Raw genomic sequence first — 21,538 nt, 5'->3', positions numbered from 1 at the left:
TAATTATCTGTAGTTCCAAAGATTCCGTTTTCGTCGAGACAAGCAAGTATTTGGCATTATGAGTATCTGACCGTGGAATAGAAAATCTAAGTAAAATTCTAGAAAGTTGAGTATTGAAAATCGCTTTTAATCGCTCCAATTGATATTTATATAAAATTTTTTTAATGCATGATATAAAAAGTATTTTTTGTGTTGGTAGCGATAAAGTTACATTTAGCAGATTTATGTATACGGTGTTTACTTAAAAAAGCATTGTATTTTACTACTTTGGAAAAATACACTAAGAATTAATAACAAGGGCAATTAATTGTCCTCCAGTTCCATCGTTATCGTCATAATCCTGAATTATGATCAAACAATAAGGCACAATAAGACGTAATTTTAGTGAAAGTGATCCCTACTTCCTTGATATTTTGCCGTCACTGATCCTCAAGCGTACGTACATTTCATTTTCTGCCGTGAATGATAATTTCGTGTCATTATGTAATTGCATGAAGGTTGTGCACCTTTATGAGGATGTACCTCAAGCGATCATTGAATGCAATGTGCGGGTCGTTGACAGTACGAGAATTTTAATCAAATAATGGATCTTTAATTATGTTTTATAAAAAATGTCTTCACACATTTAATTACTTCTATTAAAACCTTTATTTATATAGGACTCATTCTCCAAGCAAATCTATCACCATGTTTTCAAAATTAATTAAAGAAGATGTCAAATCTAATATAAAAATTTCTCTCTCTTTACCTTTTACATCAGCGCTGTTTGCCAAACTAATTCTTCTGTAAAATCCTAAAGAAATCTACGTTTTTTTTAATAAGAATCAAATCTCCACAAAAAATCTATCACCATGTTTTCAAAATTAATTAAAGAAGATGTCAAATCTAATATAAAAATTTCTCTCTCTTTACCTTTTACATCAGCGCTGTTTGCCAAACTAATTCTTCTGTAAAATCCTGAAGAAATCTACGTTTTTTTTAGTAAGAATCAAATCTCCACAAAAAAAAAAAGAAAAGTAGTTTCACTCGATCTTTTCGCACATAAAAATGTTTTCTTTTTCGAGGGGTGCGTAACCGATTTATTTTACTTTGTTATTGATACCGTCTCTCGGTCGGGAGAGCGCGACTCTTCGTGATCTCGTTACGGGCACACACTAAATGCACCGAAGAGGCTGTTCGCAAAAGCGTGGTGGTCTGCACAAACTCGAGGGGAGAAGATGACGGTGGTGTGGCGGGTAGGACGCAAGGAGAATTGCGAAGCGCGTGTCCAGCCACCGTGAAGACACGCTTCCAGGAAATTCTTCCCTTTCCCCACGAATCTCACCGATCGCCGAATATAATTCGGCATCGGTGAAAAATCTCCTTCCTTTCATTTTCCTTCTTGCACACCTGATAAAGCAACTAGAATCGAACCACCCCCATCGAATAGAGGGAATCTGAAAAAAAAAAGAATTAATTGTAAGAAATATTTAATAATTATAAAGCCAAATACTGATTAGTCATACAACCTACACTTTCTAAAAATGCAATAAATTAATGATTTTAATGCATATAGACAGATATGTAATACTATTATCAGTAAAAGTGGACTAGCTAAAGAGAAGTGATATAAAATATATATATATAAGCAAGATAAATAATAAAATTTATCAACAATTATTATATAATATTAATACACATTTATATTAATTATAATATTATTTATGTGCATGTTAAGTATAGAAAAAATTTGTGGTCAATACGTTTTGAATTAGGAAATTAATGAATTGCACTTTTCGCGTTTATGCCTGACGATTATATTAATCCTGTAGTATGTTGCGACTATTATAAACAAATAATGTTTATATCTAAATAAAACTTATTAGTAAAAAATTATAATAATCTATTTGTCACAGTAACGACAGTGACTTCACATTCTTGAAGATTTCTGCGCCCATTTAAGTTCCAAAAATGATGGTCCTAAAACTTTAGAATTCTATTGTCTGTTTGAAAGTAATACATTTATTTAAATCGTCACGTTATTATTTCACCTGTAAGTGAAAATTTACAAGAACTTATTCTATAGAAGAAAGAGCAATCGATAGGAGATATTATATGTTGTTGCACAAGTTCTTTTATTGAGATATTCATGTAGCATTCACGCGTAACTTTATATTCTAGAGTTTTGATATGGAACTTACGGTAATAACCGGTTTAGAATCGTATAAGAAAAGAATCGTCTCGCTATTGGTTCGTATTGCCAAGCCTCCGTTGATTGCCATAAACGCAGACAAACGTCAAGTGAATGACGTGTAAACAGTATTCTGAATTTAAATTTTAACTCACTTTTCCCCGATAAAAAAATAACAGTACTTGACGATATTTATTAGAAATAATAAAGATTTGTGTTAATTTATCAATATAAAAATAGAAATTCTTGTATTGTCGATCAAAATCGAGTACAAGTGGAAAATAATATGAGAACGATTTATTGAATTACACATTGAACTATGCATTTAAGAGAAATTTATAGAGAAATTAATTGTATTATACATTTAAGACTGTGTATTTAAGAGAAATTTATAGAGAAACCCATTTTTATTGCTGGATATCATTATTCCATTTTTTCACGTATGACTTTGATGAAATAGTCGACAGCGATAAAATTATTTTTTACACAAAATTTACGTTGGATATATTAGAAAAGCTAAAAATTAATTAAGGAAATAAGAAGTATCATAAAAAATATAAAAATGTGGTAAATAGTAGGTACAAATAAATCAAATCAATGTCGCGTATAAATAAATCTCGATAGATAAATCGAAATACATTTATATCGTCTTTTAATATATAATGATGTAGCTTGCCGCAGATGAAAAGAGCCCGAATCTCTATAATTGCAAATGAAAGAGATATATAGAGTGGCAAAGAATCGATATATATCCACATAGAATTGAGAAAAAAAGATTAAATGTTGCGTTTAAAATTCTTCTTATGTAGTGTACAGATCATATATTTATAGAAATAGACTGTGCGCTCTTACAGTTTGGCGATCTTAACATTGAAGGACATATACTGGTCGGATTTGTTTCTCTCTCGCACAGTTGAAGGAGACGGGATATCGCGACTGGCGGAGAATGAACGGAGTTATGTATTTTTTTCTCTGATATCTTAAATAAAGATTTGTGAAAAACCGTTGAAAATCATAAATAAAAGGTACAATCAGATCAATAGCATTGTGATTGTAAGATCTGTTATCTTTTGCGAATTGTGCTACATTATTTCATAAAATAATGTTGTGTAAAAGTATCATTCGATTCTCGTTTTGCTTCACGAGAAATGTTTGCAGGAGCTTTCACATGTCGGGCAATTCTAATTACAAAGAAAACGAAAGCACCAAGTGCGTTAATACAAATAATACAGTTAAACCGCCGAGGATACTGATAACAGGTGAGCACTGATATTAAATAATATTATATATACTTGCTTTCGATGAATTAATCTATCAGTAAATTTATATAATTCGACAAATTGATCTAATTGATATACAGGGTGTCCGGTAAAGATTGTGCCAACGCTCGTGAGCGGGTAGAGCATAGTAATCTGAACAGAAAAGTCCTGTAACATTTTTTTATATAACGCGTAACAAAGGAATTATTTTTGAGTAAAGTCTGGCCAATCAGCGCCAACCTTTAGCCGGGCGCACGTCAGTGAGCCCCGCGCTGTGAAGTGTGCGCCGCCGCATACTATCAAGCGGGCGGCTCACCGACGTGCGTCCGGCTAAAAATCGGCGCTAATTGACCAGATTTCACTCAATAATAACTCCTTTATTAAGCGTTATAGAAAAAGATGTTACAGGACTTTTTTGTTCAGTTTACTGTGCTCTACCCGCTCACGAGCGTTGGCACAATCTTTACCGGACACCCTGTATATATGCCATAATTAAAAGCTAAAACGTGATTATATACTCGCATTTTTTATTTTATAATTCATTAAGAAATTAACAGATATTATTTAACGAAGTTTATGGCATTAATTCATTAATTCATCATTGAATATAACTTATCTAAAGAAGATCAGAGAAATAAAAAAAGTAATATTTTATTTTATATATTAATTACATGCTTGCTTCCCTCTTGAGATTTTATCGAAAAGTATTATACAAGGACAAAGTAACATCACACTCCACTCGCGTTTATAATAAAAGTGCAAAGCATGTATTCGTCGAGCGAAAACGCAATTTTCTGTTCAGGGGGCCTCGGACAATTGGGGACGGAATGCGCGAAGTTGCTTCGTCGGAATTACGGTAACGAGAATGTCATACTGACGGATATTATCAAGCCAACGGAGGAGAGCCTGGAGAACGGGCCCTTCATCTTCGCCGATATCCTCGACTTCAAGGGTTTACAGAAAATTGTCGTCGACTACAGGATCGACTGGCTCATTCACTTCAGCGCTCTGCTTAGTGCTGTTGGTGAACAAAACGTACCGTTAGCTGTGAGAGTTAATATCGAAGGTGAGAGGAGCTAGAATGATCCATCTGTCTCTATCTAGGGGAGCAGAATTCATTTGAAGTTTAACAGTACTTGAAGAAATAATAAAAGAAATTAAAAAAAAAAAAAAACAACTTTTGACATACCAGTGCGTGCATAAAAATATGTGTCTTTGACATCTTATTATTATTTAAATAGGAAAATACATATTTCTATTTTTTCGCTTCATTATTTAATGGAACTCGCATTTTTCGCGTGAAATGTTCGGCTTTCCGCGCACTGCGTCCAAGTGAAATGGAATGTTGTGACGAGTGAATTTGTCATTACGATAACAATTCTAACGCGTTCGCGAAGGGAAGAAAGTGTCCGGGAGAGAAAGCGGACGGGCAGTAGTTGAAACGCGATAGATGGTATCGCGCACTTTTCTGCGATTCGCAACATATATACCTGAAGAACAAAAAAGAAATCGACTGTTTTCGAATCGATATCAGATATCTTAAAGATTTATTATTTTCCCTCGCACGCGATAGGAATGCACAACGTCATCGAGTTAGCGAAGCAATACAAACTGAGGATCTTTATACCGTCGACAATCGGTGCGTTCGGTCCAGATTCGCCGAGGAATCCGACTCCGAATGTCACGGTGCAACGACCACGTACGATCTACGGCGTTAGCAAGGTCCACGCTGAGCTCCTAGGAGAGTATTATCATCATCGGTTCGGTCTCGACTTTCGGTGCCTTCGATTCCCCGGTGTAATCAGCTGCGATCCACCCGGCGGCGGTACCACCGGTGAGGATGCTGCTTTTTCTTAGCGCGCATTTCACGCGACTGTCTCTCATGTATAAAATTAAAACATAGTTAAACATGAAAATTTTGGAGCAATTTTTCAAAGCAAATATAATCTAATCTAAAATTACCAAAGGCAACATTAATAAACACGTGGCATGAATCGTGTAGATAGATGATTAAATAAATAACATGTTTTTGTAAAAACATGTTTTTATTATTTTAGCCGGTATTTATAGTCCGTTCTTATATTTAAGATCATCTCAAGTATGGTCTTAAGATGCTATGCGGCCTTTTTATTGAATGGAATGTTAAGACGACCCAAGACCACACTTAAGACGATTTTAATAAATATAAGAACGGACTATGAATACCGGTTTTTGTCTCAACGTTAATTAATGTGTGAATAATAATTTCCATGCATCAAAAGTTAAAGAAAACGGAAAAAATGATATCACATCTTATATGGTTTTTTTTTCCTCAGATAACGTAATTACATGTTTACATCTTTAAATATTAAAATGAGATGTTTTTCAACTAAAAACACGTGTCACGATGCTTGCGTGTTCAAGTTCTTCGATTCGTAACAGGATAATCGTGTTCATGCTTAGGAAACGCTTAATATCGCATATAAGTCAGGCTGATAACTGAAAATTGATACAGGTTTTTACCTTTTTTGTGAAGAACTAGAGCATTAATCGCGATTAAGTTAACTGCATATAAACATGCATTGAATTACGTATGTGTGTATATCGTTTCTCAAGGACAATGCATAATGCATCGAGTCTCGATCTCTGGTTCGTGAAACCGTTTTTTCCGTTTTTCTTAATTTCCGATGCATAAAGAATCATCATTCGCACATTAACGTTGAGGCGAGTTGTTGTATAAACATGTTTTTTTTTTACAAAAGATCTCTGGTTCGTGAAACCGTTTTTTCCGTTTTTCTTAATTTCCGATGCATAAAGAATCATCATTCGCACATTAACGTTGAGGCGAGTTGTTGTATAAACATGTTTTTTTTTACAAAAACACACACATTATTTATTCAATCGTCCATCTTCTTTCTGCACTTCGCAATTTGACAGAATAAATCTCCATCGTCTCTCATCAATTATCTTTCTAGAGAAACTTCAGCTGCGTAGGATGCAGTAATAAGAAAAATGAAAATGTAAATTCCATTCAGAGAGAGCAAAATAAATCATCAGAGTGGCTACAAGTTTCTTCAAGAATAGCGACTTGAAATTTTGGTATACGTCTGTCTCTTGAAAAATTTTACGTTCCTCGTTTTATTCATTTTCCAACAGACATCGTATTTTGCATATTTCAACGATCTTACGATACTTAAATCTTCCCTTCTCTTTTATATCTTTCACAGATTACGCTGTAGCGGTATTCCACGAAGGACTGTTAAACAGGAGGTACGAGTGTTACTTGGAGCCTCACACTATGCTGCCGATGATATACATCGAAGATTGTCTGTCGGCGCTCTTTCAGTTTTTAAACACACCCGACAAGTTACTCCGTAGGAGAGTTTATAACGTTACAGCCATGAGCTTCACGCCTGAGGAATTGTTCAAAGAACTCCTCAAGTATATTCCAGATTTAAAGATTACTTATAAGCCAGATAAACGGCAATATATCGGTATGTAGCGTACGTGTGTATGTAAAGATACTTAAATATTAAAAATTTTATTATAACTTGACGCGCGTGATTTCAGCTGAAAATTGGCCGCAAGTTTTCGACGATAGCGAAGCACGACGGGATTGGGGTTGGCAGCACGAGTATAATCTAGAGAGGCTGGTAAAATCGATGGTGCAAGATGTTAGCACGAATTTTTTACCGAAACACCGATTGAAAGAAGTCAATAGCTACGTATAATTGCATAGAACTTATATGTAGCTATTGACTTTTTTCGATTGGTGCACACGTTTTGCAAACTTTCATATCACGAACTCGACTATTGAAATTCTGATCGAAAGAAGTCAGTTGTTAATTATATAAAAATCAAAACACGCACACGCACATTTGATGTGTACTTCCATTACATAAATTATAAGCATAGTATTTATTACAAGATCAACATAGTTGAACAATTATTAAAAATATTGATAAATAGGATAAAAAATACATATTTGAAGAAATTTTGCAAAGTGGATTCAAAGAACATGAATAAATAAATTTATAATACAGAACAATTGTTTGTTAACTTTTTTGATCCATTAGATCTACATCCATCAAGTCTGTAAAATCATCATCGTTTAGCATTTCTGCAATATTTACTGGAGTCATTTTAGCCTTCTTCGAAGGTGTATAGTAATTTGTTTTCTGGACTTTTCTCAAAGGTGTGTCGATTGTGTTTGTTTTTGGCGTGCCAGTAAAATCCGAATTTCTAGAAGGCGTAGAATGTCTATCACTTTTTCTTGAAGATACGCCTCCGGGAGTTCCAATTGTATTTTGAGAGAATTTATCTTTGTTGTCGAAATCTGCAACTAAAATGTTATAAGCATTTTTATCATTCTTATGCATACAATTTTTTCTTCCAATTTGTTTGTTTACCTTTGCCATTACTATCGTCTTCAGTTAAAATTGCACGACTTTCAGCAAAGTATGCATTTGGATGTAAAAGTGGTTTGCTTGCTGGCTTGTTGTGCATAACTTCAAAATATTTGGCACATGCTAAGTGATATTGTCCATCCTTGGCTAAGTCTAATATTTCCGTCATATCTAAAATACATTAATGTAAGTTTTGAACGTAAGAACGTCTTACAGTAGAAAAAAAATTAAGATTCTTACTAGAGGCAAATACTCCACAACTAGTTAACTTTTGGCACAACGAATCGCGGTCCATATGTCTGAAAGGACATCCATGATATTCTCCAGGCCCGACAGAGCTAGATATTACTTTCTGGCAGCCGTACGGCGTGTAATTCGTCTGCCTTCCCTCTTTACCATAGTAATGCCTAATAGAGTATGCATATTTTTTGTCAAATGCTCCTCCGTCTGTTTTTTTCGAAAATGCATCCCTCCAGAAACGTAGAGCATCTTCTAAAGTCACACCTATACCTTTCAGGAACAACCCATATTGCATACGTCCTGAGTTCCTCAGATGGCTGTTGGTGTAAAGTGCTTCATGAAGTGTTCTCATACATAATGGATATGACGTTTTGGATAACTGAAAATTTTACAATGTACATGTATCAAAAATCAAGCAAATTTAAGGAATCACAATTTCTAACTCAAATGACGATTGGATTCATACATCATGCAGTTTATCAATGGGTGTAGCTGTGGTTGACCACACAACACGCGCCATTCCAGAGAAAGCCGAAGGAAGACCTGTTAAGTATCTGGTCAATCTTTCATCGTCAGATATATTATCGTAAAAGATCTTTGCGCTCTGCAAAACATACAATATAAATTAATTGGATTTAATCTTTTTCTTTGAAATTAAAATATAAAAAAGAATATAAGCATACCCCTAATCCTGCAGTTAGATTCTCTCTAAAATAAGAGATAAATACTGAACTCAAATCCATATGGGTGACATATGCCATCCCTGCTTTGAGATATACTTTACGTCCTCTGACTAAATCGATGACTTTCTCAAAAGGCACTTTATAAATATCTACGATATCTATGTTTGTAACCTTCCCAGATGATAAACTAAGTTCTTCTTTCACCTCTAATTTTTCATTTTGTGAAATCTTAAGAAATATTAATTACTAAATTAGAATATATATTACATTATAATCTTATAAAAAAAAGTATATAATAAAACATACAGGTACGCAATCCATGTTACTAATACTCAACAAATGTTCGATGCCCTTCTTTTCTAAGGAATTAAATCTTAACTTAAAGAATTCAACCTCTTGATTAATAAACCATTTAGTTTGCTCCATATCGTGACAATAAACAAGTCTCAAAATAAAATGTGATATGTGATCTTTCTTCCTGATCTGTAAATGTTCCTCCGACTGTGGATTAGATCCATCAGCGTACAATAGATTCGCATAGTATTTCAATCCGTCAGATTTCAAAGAATCATACAGAGCTTTCTTGCGATCTTCCAATGTTTTTAAATCACCTCTACAGTTTGTTGTCTCGACCAAACGTAATGCTGCAATAAAGTTGACAATAATTAAGCTTTATTATTTTAACAGTTACATGTGCAAAATCATAGAGTATCGAAAAGTCACCTTTTAATCTGTCAAACCCTAACTCCTGAAACTCTTCCAATGACATCTCACCCACTGGGGGCACATCGTACATTTGAATATCATGAGGATAATTATTTTCTTGAGCATTTGTATCCGTGACAATTGTATGACGCCTACGTGCCTTGTAATCCATTTTAATCAACCTGCACAGTTTATCATACTTTGCACCATGCTACTAACAGCTAACAGCAAGAATCCCAGAGGAACATGAAAGCAGTTCCCGCCATTTCTCTGGAGCACTTATCACAGTATCAAACCTTGCTTAGTGCCGTCATCTACATTCATTTTAAAAGCTGAAATTACGAAGTCGCAATCATTTATCGACAATGCCTTTTTGTATTTTAGCACATATTGTAAACATTAATATAAATGTTATTATTGGAATATTTATGCATACAATGCGCCATTTGTTTCAATTATTTATTATTTATTATTATTATTATTATTATATTTGTATGTATGTGTAATAATTGTGATAATTAAAATAATAAATAGCTGAAATGTACAAAAATCGTGCATGCATTGTATGCTTTAGTATATATGCATAAAAATATTCCAATATGAGTTGTAAGAACAATTAATTTTTAGATAGTAATTTCCATTATATTGTATATAACGAGAAAATTGTACATAACAAGAAAAGAATTCTTTTCTCTATTTTAAGTTGAAATCTCTAAAATTTTAATTTGTGAAGTTTCCATTTGTATTATCTCTCCTTTGCCTATCACGTTCTCGATATCTTAGAATTTGAATTTGTGTAAACATCGGCGGAAGACCAAAAGTTGGTCCTGCAGGGAGAGTTTTTTAGCGGGTGTGAGTCCCGCATACCCCACCGGACCGGCCGGTGGGGATGCATAATGCATTTTTCTCTTCCTTCCCAAAAAAAAAAAAAAAAAAAAACTGATATTTTAGTGGATTTTGAAGCTTCAAATTTTTGCGCTTCTTGAAATATTACCTTGTGCCATCTCTTTGCTGATTATGTTCTCCTGATACTTATGCGGATTTCGAAACTTTCAAATTTTCAAATTTTTTGGGCCTTTTTAAATTTTAGTTTGTGCTACCTCTTCGCTGATTATGTTCTCCTGATACTTTTGCGATTTTGGAAGATCCCAATTTTCGCGTATTTTAAAATTTTAGTTTGTTACCTCCTTGCTGATCATATTCTCCTGATACTTTTGCGATTTTGGAAGATCCCAAATTTTCGCGTATTTTAAAATTTTAGTTTGTGTTACCTCCTTGCTGATCATATTCTCCTGATACTTTTGCGGATTTCAAAGGTTCAAATTTTTGCGCTTTTTTAAATTTTAGATTGTGCTACCTCTTTGCTGATCATGTTCTCCTGATACTTATGCGGATTTCAAAACTTCAAATTTTCAAATTTTTAAAATTTTCGGGCCTTTTTAAATTTTAGTTCGTGCTACCTCTTTGCTGATTATGTTCTCCTGATACTTTTGAGATTTTGGAAGTTCCCAAATTTTCGCGTATTTTAAAATTTTAGTTTGTGCTACCTCCTAGCTGATCATATTCTCCTGATACTTTTGCGGATTTCAAAGATTCAAATTTTTGCGCTTTTTAAAATTTTAGATTGTGCTACCTCTTTGCTGATCATGTTCTCCTAATACTTATGCGGATTTCGAAACTTTCAAATTTTCAAATTTTTCGGGCCTTTTTAAATTTTAGTTTGTGCTACCTCTTTGCTGATTATGTTCTCCTGATACATTTGCGATTTTGGAAGATCCCAAATTTTCGCGTATTTTAAAATTTTAGTTTGTGTTACCTCCTTGCTGATCATGTTCTCCTGATACTTTTGCGGATTTTTAAAGTTTGCGCTTCTTAAGATTTTACTTCGTGCCACCTTTTTGCTAATTATATTTTTTTGATACTTGATTTTAAGAAATGCAGTTTCAGAAATTCTAAGAATGAAAAATTGGCAAAATAGTATCAATAAAATAAAATAATTAGCAAAGAGATATGTGTGTGGCATGTCAAATTGTGTGGGAACGAATGGATATGTTCAATCAGAAGACATATGCGTTTTGTTTTATTAATACACTTTATTTGATTTCAAAAATTACAAAATACATTACATAATTACATAATATGTACAATGTATACATATATCGGGTATCGAACGCAATCGTTTTCGCTGTTACAGTACATTTTGCATATAGACATACACACGGACATTTTTATAATAATATCCACAAATAAATAAAATGAGACAGACAAATGAGAGCTAACGCGTTGTAACGTTTATATACTTTTATGTAAGTCTCTTTTATATTCCAATTTTATTTATATTTATTATTTTTATACACAGTTACTGAAGATGGTCCAATATTCGGACCAAAACGTTTAATTAATAAACACAATTACACATACGAGGAATAATATATATTTGGCGCCCCTCACTCAGCGCGTTGGCTCTCATTTACTCGTTTCATCTTATTTATTTGTGAATATTATTATATATTTAAAGCCTATTATACTAAGTTATCTTTGTTATTTTTATAATTATATAATAATACACACAAGCGTTTTATTTCGTATATACGAGACATATATCGGATATCAAACGCAATCGTTTTCGCTGTTACAATACATTTTGTACAAACACGCACACAGATACACACAGTCGTTTTTATTATTATACAATAATACACAGGCATTTTATATATATTACATATATAATTATATATATAAGTTAAAAGGATTCATTAAAACTATTTTTTATAAGAGAGTAACATTTCTTAAAATAATTTTTATTTAATTAAATATATAAAAATTCTCTCTAAAATAAAATCTATAGCAACATTTCTCTTACTTCTCAATCTTCAACAAGTTCTTGTCTACAAGTATCTCTAGATTCTATTTTATACTTTATTGCGCGTTATCAATCATGCTATCGGTTTCATTTAAATATATAATACCCCTCAATTTTATATTTTTAAAAGTTAGTTTTCCAATAGCTTTATTCCACACTTTTCTTTAGTAATCTTTATATTTAATATTTTATAATATTATATGTGGATATTTCAAAAAAATTGAGACATCTGATCAAACTGCATAATCTTTACTTGACAGAAGTCACAAAAGTAGAAAATATTCATATTACGTAAAGTCTTTCCGTTTAAGAAGCCTCTTTCTTTAATTTAATTAAGTATAATATAAAAAATAATAAAAAAAGCGTATAAGAGAATAGAGATAAGAATTTTTACTCATAAAATTTTTTTTTAAACTTGTGAATCATTTTTGCATATTTTATTAACAAGATTCTTTCGACATTTTTAATACTTTGCGTTCACGTATTTTCAAAATTGCATTCCTTGTGTCGTTCGTTGGCGAATATACCTCGAGCAAACTTTTTTTTGTTGCTAAAAATACCGAGACAAGAAGATATATTTTACTGACAATGTCAAGTTGTCAACCTTATTACTAGATGTAAGTAACGTTAGATAACGCGACTCATTATAGTCGTCATTAAATTCAATACATCACGTTGCATAATAAAGAAATGAAACTATAAAATGATTCATAGCTCATTCTTTCTCTTTTCTCTGGTACGTACTTTTCTAAATTAAAATAAATTAATAGTAAATTATAATTTTTGCGTAAATGATAGTGATTTATTATTATGTTAACAAGTTGAATATTAAACTATGAATAATTAAAATCATAATCATCCATCTTTCCACCTCTCTTTTCTAACAATAAGTATAGATATCATAGTATCGCGATATCGTATTTAAATAATGAAAATTTATTCTCTTTTATTGTTTTAATAAGTTTACAATAATTATTAGAATTAAAACTTAAAAAATTATTGCATTTCCCATTATCTTTTTTTATTTTGCGTTGAATTTGCCTAAAATATTTATTTTAAAGAAAGAAAAAGTTTTATTCTAGAAATATGGAAAATAAATTATTTGTCAAACGATTTGTCAGAAACCAACATTTATTCTGTGATAGAATTATATGTAATATATAGATTTGATAAAATAAAATAATTTCAAAAAAATAAAATATTTTTATATTAAGTTGTTATGTTTTCTATGTTTCTTGAAAAATAATTGTATTTTGAAAATAATTGATTTAATCCTTTCTGGTCTCACAGAAACGCTATAAATCTGTTGCGTGTGTGTTATATTATACTTACTATATTTTTTTTGAAATTAACTTAAACGAAATGTTTCAGATATAGCACAGCTAAGATGAACAGATCTAAGAGCACATACGTCTTGTTTTATTTTGACATACACCATCCGTTAACGAGTCTGCGCGTTGCAGGAGATTTCTGTTTGGCTTTTCCCGGCAGCGGCGGGATACACCTATTCCCGCCAGTCACGTGGTGAGCTTTCGCGGGTACGGATCGCGTTCCTTTGTCTCTCGGCCTTTCTTTCCCTCGGTAATTACGGTAGTCCCTTGGCGATAGCGTGCGAAAGGACCAGCACCCAGTCAGATTCAACACACATCAGCGCACATCTTTGAAATTAACGTCCGAGGTAAAGACAAAATCTTTCTGTCTTATTGCACGTGATTGAAAATTTTGCATTTGTGATTGAAAATTTTGCATTTGTGATTTTGTATTTGCAGTTTATGCGAATCTAAAAGTTAATTTTGTTTAAAGAATAAGAATTTAATCGCGGGGTAATATGTCACTTGACATAAGTGCTTTATCATCTTGAAGGGCGAGAACGTACTGTGAAAGTAGACACATATACGGTCGATATTGTGCAACATAGAGCGTCTACATTTGGAATCTAATATCTACCTGGGAACAGTTTCAGTGCCCGATGATACTTAGTTACCGTATTGAATAATACAATATACATCGATGCGCTTACCTGACTACTGACAGTCTACCTCGTGCAACGTCTCGTGGGTTGATATAAAATCTACAGAAAAACACAGTAGTCGTGTTGTTTATATTTTTTACCGACTTTACGCATTTTTTAAAATTTATTATATATTTCGGCTGCTCGTTGCAAAAATTGCGTTAATTTTTCATATAGTCAGAGATCTCATATTTTATACTAGTTTATTGTGCGTGTATAATTCATCATATCTTCTGCAATCCTCCGTAATAAAAGCGAAATTACGGACGTGACGCGAAATTATAATTGAATGACGCGAAAAATTAAAGGGAAATATCTTACACGTCATATTTTCCAAGATTTCTTAATTAAACGCACAATTAGAATTTGAATACAAGTACGTGATCTTTAGTGAGATATTGACAGAAAAAATTATATTCGATCCGAGATTACAAATGAAAGTATGTCAAGCGAAAAATGGTATGTCTCTCTCTGTTGATATTGTAATAATTTGTATATAGATTGTAAAAATAGGCGCAATTTGCATTTATTTCCAAATATCGCGTATAAGTTTGAAGATGATACTTCAGCTGAAGGTTTTTGAAAATACTTCAGAGGAAAATGGGCGAGTCTCACAATCTTATTCTTTTCTTCGGAAGTGGATGCCACTTATTCTTTTTAGAAGTACTGTATCTCGAGACGATGGTGGTTTATTTCGCGAGTAGATGATATTTTAAGAAAACTCCTTGTAACGATATAAACTGGATGACTCTTATGCGTTGTTTTATGACAACAAACTTTGTTGTCGAATCTCATTACATCTCTTTAAAGAAGTCTTTGAAGAAGTCTTTGAAAAAAATTTTCTGTGCATTTGATATTTTAAAGTAATAACGCAATTCTATATACGTGGGTTATACTTTGTTACAATTCAATATTTTGTTATTCAAGTTTAACGTACATATAAATAAAATATAGAACGTAGAAACGTTCGGAAAATTTATTGTATTTTTATATATATTACGCAAATTTTCAGATTAAATTTACGACATGCAACGCCAATTTACGCTTTTAAATTCTTCTATTATATTAAAATTATTACTAAATCCTGTAGGTCACACTTTTTTTGCTCTGTTCCTGGTCACATATGGATTACAATATCTTATCGCAGTTTTAGCTGTCTCAAAGTGCTTGAAAAAATTTACAAGGATTTATATATATTTCTTGACATCTGTAGAAAATAATCATATACAACAAAAGTTAAAAAATAAATTTTAAACATTTTTTAAATTGGTTACTTATATATTTATACATTTTACTGTTAAAATATCGATAGCGTCAAAATGAGCTCTATATGATCTTTAAGAGTTAATTAATCAAATTTAATCGGTTAGAAAATTTCTCGTTGTCTCTCTCATAATAGTTTAAATTAAATTAATAGATTAAATTGAGATATACCGGTGATTTTTTTGTTGAGTCACACCATGCACATATCAATCGTATTAATTAGTTTTACTCCTCAATTAATATAATTGACGCGTGATACATAGTAGATTTATATTCTGGTTTGTTATTTTCTGTAAAAGGCAATTAATATCCCCAATAAACGATACATACAACAATATGACGTATTACTACGTAATTACGAAATGGTATGTGCAACAAACCAATCTAAAATTTCGATTTTTACGTCAACGCGATATTTGCAGCACACACCCCGAGAGAAAAGAGAGGCATATTTAACCACAAATGTATTCCTCGATATTATTCGCGACGATAAACTCTGCTTTGTAAAAAAACACAATATTGCTTTTTTACATGGGTTAGATAGCATCGAAGTTCGAATCAAACATGAGCGTATAGCGAAAGGAACGGGTAAAGGAAAACTTTTCCTTTGCGCGTCACATGCGAACATGTTTCTCTAAGCTCGTGTCATGCGACGTGTTTGCGAGCACTCGTCAAATGGCGAGTTTTCGTCATTTTCTCTTCTGTTTGCGTAACCAAAGCTCTTTGAGCTCTTCAATTTCGACAGGTGTAATTACAGTGCATCTTGTTGGAAATTGCCGGAGTTATCGATAAATGGAAATAATTTATTGCAAAATTAATGCGCGGAAAATGCACATGTCATTCGTTGCAAGAATGTCCTTTGTTATAAAATTTTGAAAAGCGTTTGTATTTCCAATAAGAATTTAAAAAATTTTTCTGGTTTTAACATTCGATAGATTGATATTAGACGCGCGTGAATTTGAATTAAAAAAAAAAAAATAATATTTATATCTCCAATTTAGCGACAAGTATTTTAATCCATAAACTGCGAACGCAAGCGAGATATTTCTGTGCTTTATTGGGAAATCTGATGATGCAACGAAATGTGAGTGAACAAGATATTCGATGCTCCCGATCCTTTGCGGTGATCTCTGATCCCCGATAGAGATTAACGAACCTGATCGGCGAAACCTCAAGGGTGTTGCAATCCATCGATTGTTTCAAATCTCTACAGCATGAGCGTACAAAGAGACTAATCTCGATTATCGAGAGCAAAAAATTAAAAAAAAATAAAAAAAAGATATAAAAATAAATTATTAGAAGAGAATTTTATGTACCACACATTTAAAAAATATGAATATACATAAAAGATACCTTAAAACCATCAGATGTTCTTTAAACAGCCGATTCTCTAATTTAGCGACTTTTTTTTAACGAAAATGTCAAAGCATCAATAATTTTCAAATTATAAACCATTGAAAAAAAAGAGCTTCTCGCGAATTAAACTCTGCGAAGTCCAAAGGTTAACAGAACTACACTCTTCAATTAATTGAAGGTTTACTTTGAATTTTAATTTGAAGTTTAATTGCATATATATATGATGTGAAAAAAATTGAAAACTTTCCAAAAAAAAGAAAAAAACGATATTTTCACTGGAGAATCTATTATAGGACGAATTTTTTAGATATTATATTAAATATATTTCTAAATACACATTTAAATGTATGGAGAATTGGAAGGTAAGAGAAATGGAGTTGATATTTTGTACACACAATTGCGTAATTAGAAAAATTTTTAATCCCGCCTTTCAACGTGATCACTCATGAGTGAAATGTACATCCGCTTTGATACTAAAGTCCCTTTGTGGGATCCGAGTCGTTAATAACTTTAAAGGGTGGCGCTCTATGGAGAATTGGCCAGCGCGAAACTTCGCGACGCATATGGAACTTCGTCTAGATTGCTAGACAAAGAGATATTGAACTTTGTGTCTCATAAAAAATAGACTCGAACCGCAATTTCGCAGAACGGCCAGTGCGCGGATTACTTTCGATCAACCGTCGGGAGAGACAATGTTATGAGTCCGGCTACTATGACCGATATGACGTAGAAACGTTCGATTTTTCCGCGGAAATAAGGGCGTTTCAGGCAAGGGTTGAAACCGGCGTAATTTCAATAAACCCAATCTTCGCTGCAAATAAACTCTATATTTAGTTGCGATAGTGACGCGAGAATTGGAGAATAAAGTGCAATAATTATTCCGTTGTAAAATTGATAATTAAGAGATTTAAGGGATTTTGTATCGCGATCAATAATTTCTTAGCACATTTGTCCTCATATTATACGATTTATTAGTTTGCCGTATTAATCGTCATACAGAGAAGATTATTACCCGTGATGCAAAAAGTCGTTAAACAATGTGCACGTGTCAAATTCAACTGTCATAAATATTTGATTCATTACGTCGATGGCGCCTTCTCTTTCGACGCCGACTCGTGCCAGTCGATCGGCCATCGATTGCTTCGAAATAATAAATGCCACGAACGATTGTTTACACGGTCGTGCAGCACGTTTCTGTGATCGAGAAATAATGCTGTCGGCTGTACTTATATATTTGTACGCTCGAGAAATTAATCTTATTTGGCATCGGAATTTAGCAAATTGCTTCAGCTTAAAAATAATTTGATCAGTTACGCGAGCACACAAAGCAAAGACATTAATCTCACTTATTCTCGGATTTCCCCGAGCGATGGTGGGGCTTTAAATAAAAAGGAATGAGTGCACGTTACTCTCCGAGTAGGTCAGAATGAAAGATATTTCCATTGTATTACATCTTGCTCTTTTGTCAAGCGAGAATTTTACGAAAAAGTAGTATTGCTAATAAATTGAAATTTTTGCAATTCGAACCTGCTTTCTTCTCAAAGATTCTTTTCTCCTGACCGACAAATACAACGAGCTTTAAAGAATTATTAGCTCTTTAGATTTGGATGTTTCGAGCTTCTGCTCGACAAAGATTAAGTCTGTTTTCGTGAATGCCAAAGAAACCGCATGCTTCCACGTCGCTTCAGATTCCGTTAATGGCGTTTCAAGGCAAAAAGAGATAGAAAGGCGCCAGTAAAGTGGAAGCCACTAAAAGTGCATTTTCTCGTAACAAGTTTGTTAGTATCCTGGAGAATAACTACATTGGTTCAACCGACAACGTCACGACAATATTACCGCTAAAACTTTCAGAAACTTAAAATTAAATGGACGTAAATACTTTAGTCTTCATTAATCCCCGATAATGACAGCGAAAAATACACAAATAATTTTAACGCGTAACAAAATTTTACATTATTAATATTATAATTTTTTTACTCTTCCTCTCTCTCTCTTGCAATTAATTTTTTTCCCGTAAATTTACTATATCGCTGTTTATTCAGGTAAAAATTCAATTTTATTACTAATTTCCATCATCAAGCTACCTTATGTACACGGTGGGATATACGTTTTTCTTCCCGAAAAAAGATTTGCGTCATGAAAAACTGTGACAGTCTCACGCAAATGGATAGGATAAAACTTTGTTTTGATAAACGAAGTTTTCAGAGCAGCCAGCTGCTCTAATGATAAGAAACGGAAAAAGAAGGAGACACAAGATCGTGAGATAAATTCACGTTGCTCGCTACTATTTAATTTCATCGTCAAGAATCCGTCTAATGGTTTCAGTGTCTTGTTTGTTACAGCGGTACTTAACCGTTTCGATTTCACTCGTTCTTTAAACCTTACAACCTTACAACCTTCCCCCTCGAAGAAGCTATTATTAGCCCTCGTTGCTCAGCCAAGTAACGTATAAAGACATAGTCAATATTGCTTAATTTCGTGTTTTATACCTGTATAACGCGCTTTTATTAAACGTAAGATCGAGAAATAAAATCTTGATCGCAATTATTAATGCAAATAGAATGTTGATTTTTATGTTAATTTAAAGTTCTTTACGATACCGTGAGAATTAGACTTATGAAATTGGATTTATTTGTAATTGCAATTTCGTGATTTACGCTTTAATTAATGCCTCAATTCATTTTCTTGCAATAAATTATTCGCGGAATTGTCGCTAATTATAGGCGCTTGATTTTGAGCGCGAAATCGCGCACTGTGATGCAAAATCAAATTCAATGTAATTACGAGAGATTCAGAATTCAGTTACAAGTATATATGCATAAATCTTCTATTACATATATACATATATATATATATATCTCTTCCCCGGCTGGACCTAAGTTACCTTCATCTTCGTTATCTCTGGGTACGAGAGCATGGATTAACCTGCGAGATCTCATAAATTCCTCATTGATGGTAGATTTCGTGGCATCGATTTTCTTTTACGTTGATGGAGATTGATCGCGTCGGCTCTGATTGTCAGAACAATTTATAATTACACAAATAAACAAGAATAATCTTATTAATTTTTTCCCCTCTTGTATAAATCTCAACTTAATAATTAGGGTTATTACCGTAGACTGTTCACGTTTCCTTCTCCGTTGTATCATTAGGATCGAATCAGCGAGGGAAGAAAAATCTGACCTAACACTCCTCTCTTTGCGACCAAAAAAAAGAACAGAAAAAAGTCGGAATACCTTCAAGCGTAATCGGTTTCCATCAATTATTGTCTACCATGTCTTTCTTCATCTTCCTCGTCTGTCTACCTTTAGTAAAAAAAACCCACCTTAAACGCAGAGTAACTCTCTCTGACGGTACTTGTGATCTTTTTGCGCTTCCTGTCGACGTCGGGTATCATCATTAATCGCCCGTTATATTGCACATTTATCGCAGTCGTATAAAATTTTATTTTGCGGTACGAGTTTTTAATAGATCTGCACCGACACTGGTATCGTTATTTATTGAAGTCGTAAAGGTCTAGTATATGTGTGTAAAAAGAATCTTTATGATATCTATAATTGTGAGTGGAGCAAAAGTGTGCATGACGCATATAGATTTTTTTTAATTAATAAAAATTCGCTATTGATTAATTATGTTCCATGACGTGCGATTAATTATACAGAAAGCTAACGAATGGGTAATCGAGAGATTTGGCGTCTACGCAGTTTCCTTGCATCTTCAGCACCATCGATCTTTCGTCGCGTTGTTGACAATACTTACACAGGAGATCATTCGATAAAGCAAGTTGATTAAATTCTCTCGTTATTTTCATTAGCATTTAACGAGAACGATTTTATTAACTCAGACGCATAAACAGTTAGGTATCACATAAGGTTCATAGAAATAAAGGTTCCATTCCCTACAGGACAATAGAAGACTTTAAAATGTTTTGCAATTGATGAAGCCTTACATAGAGAACGATAGCAAAAAGAAAAAAAATATAAGATGTCAGTACATATAGAATCGCGAATTTAAAAAGAGAGAAACAGAGTTGATGCAAATATTGACGTTTCCTTCAAGACGGCAGGAATTTTAATGGTCATTTTCATAAAAGGTTGAGAAACCATAAATATACATTCAGATTCAACGTAACGATACAATGTCTATTTTTAAACTTTCCTTCAATTGTAGTATTAAAATCAAAGTTACCTACATTCCTACATATTTTATATCGACAATATTAACCTTTAATTTTACAAATTTTACAAATAATTTACAAATAATCAAAATATGTATACCAAGTAGATGGATTATAATAATTTATTTCTCGCAACAACGCAGATGTCTTTAGCGATATTTTCTCGGTAAATCGAACAATTCGAGATGGAATCGTTCTCGCGCGAAAGTGTGTTACGAGAGACGTGGAACACAGGCGAAGTGCGAAGAGGCGCTTTGATCGAAGCTTTGCGATCTCGCTTTTATTCTCTGCATTGACCGGTAAGACGATAGAGAAAAAATTATGTGTATTTCTCGCGCGCATCGTTTCATCCGAATTGTTTCTCGCGATTCTTTTCCTCCGTTTCTCGCGGTCGCTCCGGGACAACTATTTCCTGCAAACGCTCTT

At 33.1% G+C, this 21,538-nt stretch overlaps 3 protein-coding genes across 6 annotated transcripts in view; 2 read left to right on the top strand and 1 right to left on the bottom strand.

The window, feature by feature from the left end:
* The first annotated feature begins 3,162 nt into the window (after positions 1-3,162).
* Positions 3,163-7,439, top strand: LOC115239184 (L-threonine 3-dehydrogenase, mitochondrial). Of its 3 annotated transcripts, XM_029813560.1 has the most exons (6): positions 3,163-3,429; positions 4,232-4,495; positions 5,003-5,263; positions 6,636-6,902; positions 6,979-7,109; positions 7,161-7,439. In XM_029813560.1, the coding sequence occupies exons 1-6, from the start codon at positions 3,273-3,275 to the stop codon at positions 7,260-7,262; spliced, it is 1,182 nt and encodes a 393-aa protein (XP_029669420.1). In that variant the 5' UTR covers positions 3,163-3,272; the 3' UTR covers positions 7,263-7,439. The 3 variants fall into 3 exon arrangements, with proteins under 3 accessions (XP_029669420.1, XP_029669422.1, XP_029669421.1); XM_029813562.1 differs by lacking the exon at positions 5,003-5,263; XM_029813561.1 differs by having other exon boundaries at positions 6,979-7,295.
* Positions 7,303-10,212, bottom strand: LOC115239183 (DNA primase large subunit-like). Of its 2 annotated transcripts, none has more exons than XM_029813558.1 (7): positions 9,461-10,212; positions 9,044-9,381; positions 8,738-8,965; positions 8,521-8,658; positions 8,055-8,433; positions 7,818-7,985; positions 7,303-7,750 (listed from the first exon to the last, which is right to left on the bottom strand). In XM_029813558.1, the coding sequence occupies exons 1-7, from the start codon at positions 9,612-9,614 to the stop codon at positions 7,464-7,466; spliced, it is 1,692 nt and encodes a 563-aa protein (XP_029669418.1). In that variant the 5' UTR covers positions 9,615-10,212; the 3' UTR covers positions 7,303-7,463. The 2 variants fall into 2 exon arrangements, with proteins under 2 accessions (XP_029669418.1, XP_029669419.1); XM_029813559.1 differs by having other exon boundaries at positions 7,312-7,744; positions 9,461-10,210.
* A 3,403-nt stretch (positions 10,213-13,615) lies between these two features.
* Positions 13,616-21,538, top strand: part of LOC115239144 — a 28,900-nt gene continuing 20,977 nt past the window's right edge. The window contains exon 1 of the mRNA XM_029813500.1: positions 13,616-13,983. The gene's annotated coding sequence lies outside the window, so the exon portion shown is untranslated. The remainder of the gene's footprint in view (positions 13,984-21,538) is intronic.

This window comes from Formica exsecta, unplaced genomic scaffold, assembly GCF_003651465.1.
Source record: "Formica exsecta isolate Colony F162 unplaced genomic scaffold, ASM365146v1 scaffold365, whole genome shotgun sequence".
NCBI classification, from domain to species: Eukaryota; Metazoa; Arthropoda; class Insecta; order Hymenoptera; family Formicidae; genus Formica; species Formica exsecta.
This window is presented reverse-complemented; position numbering and strand designations above follow the sequence as displayed.

Bases quoted from the DNA above. Each gene is read 5' to 3' on its own strand.
- LOC115239184 (XM_029813560.1), top strand. From the start codon at position 3,273: ATGTTGTGTAAAAGTATCATTCGATTCTCGTTTTGCTTCACGAGAAAT. The intron at 3,430-4,231 runs GTGAGCACTGAT...TTTTCTGTTCAG, and splicing joins GCCGAGGATACTGATAACAG to GGGGCCTCGGACAATTGGGG. The intron at 6,903-6,978 runs GTATGTAGCGTA...GCGTGATTTCAG, and splicing joins AGATAAACGGCAATATATCG to CTGAAAATTGGCCGCAAGTT.
- LOC115239183 (XM_029813558.1), bottom strand. From the start codon at position 9,614: ATGGATTACAAGGCACGTAGGCGTCATACAATTGTCACGGATACAAAT. The intron at 8,659-8,737 runs GTATGCTTATAT...TATGTTTTGCAG, and splicing joins ATCTAACTGCAGGATTAGGG to AGCGCAAAGATCTTTTACGA. The intron at 7,986-8,054 runs GTAAGAATCTTA...AATGTATTTTAG, and splicing joins TTGTGGAGTATTTGCCTCTA to ATATGACGGAAATATTAGAC.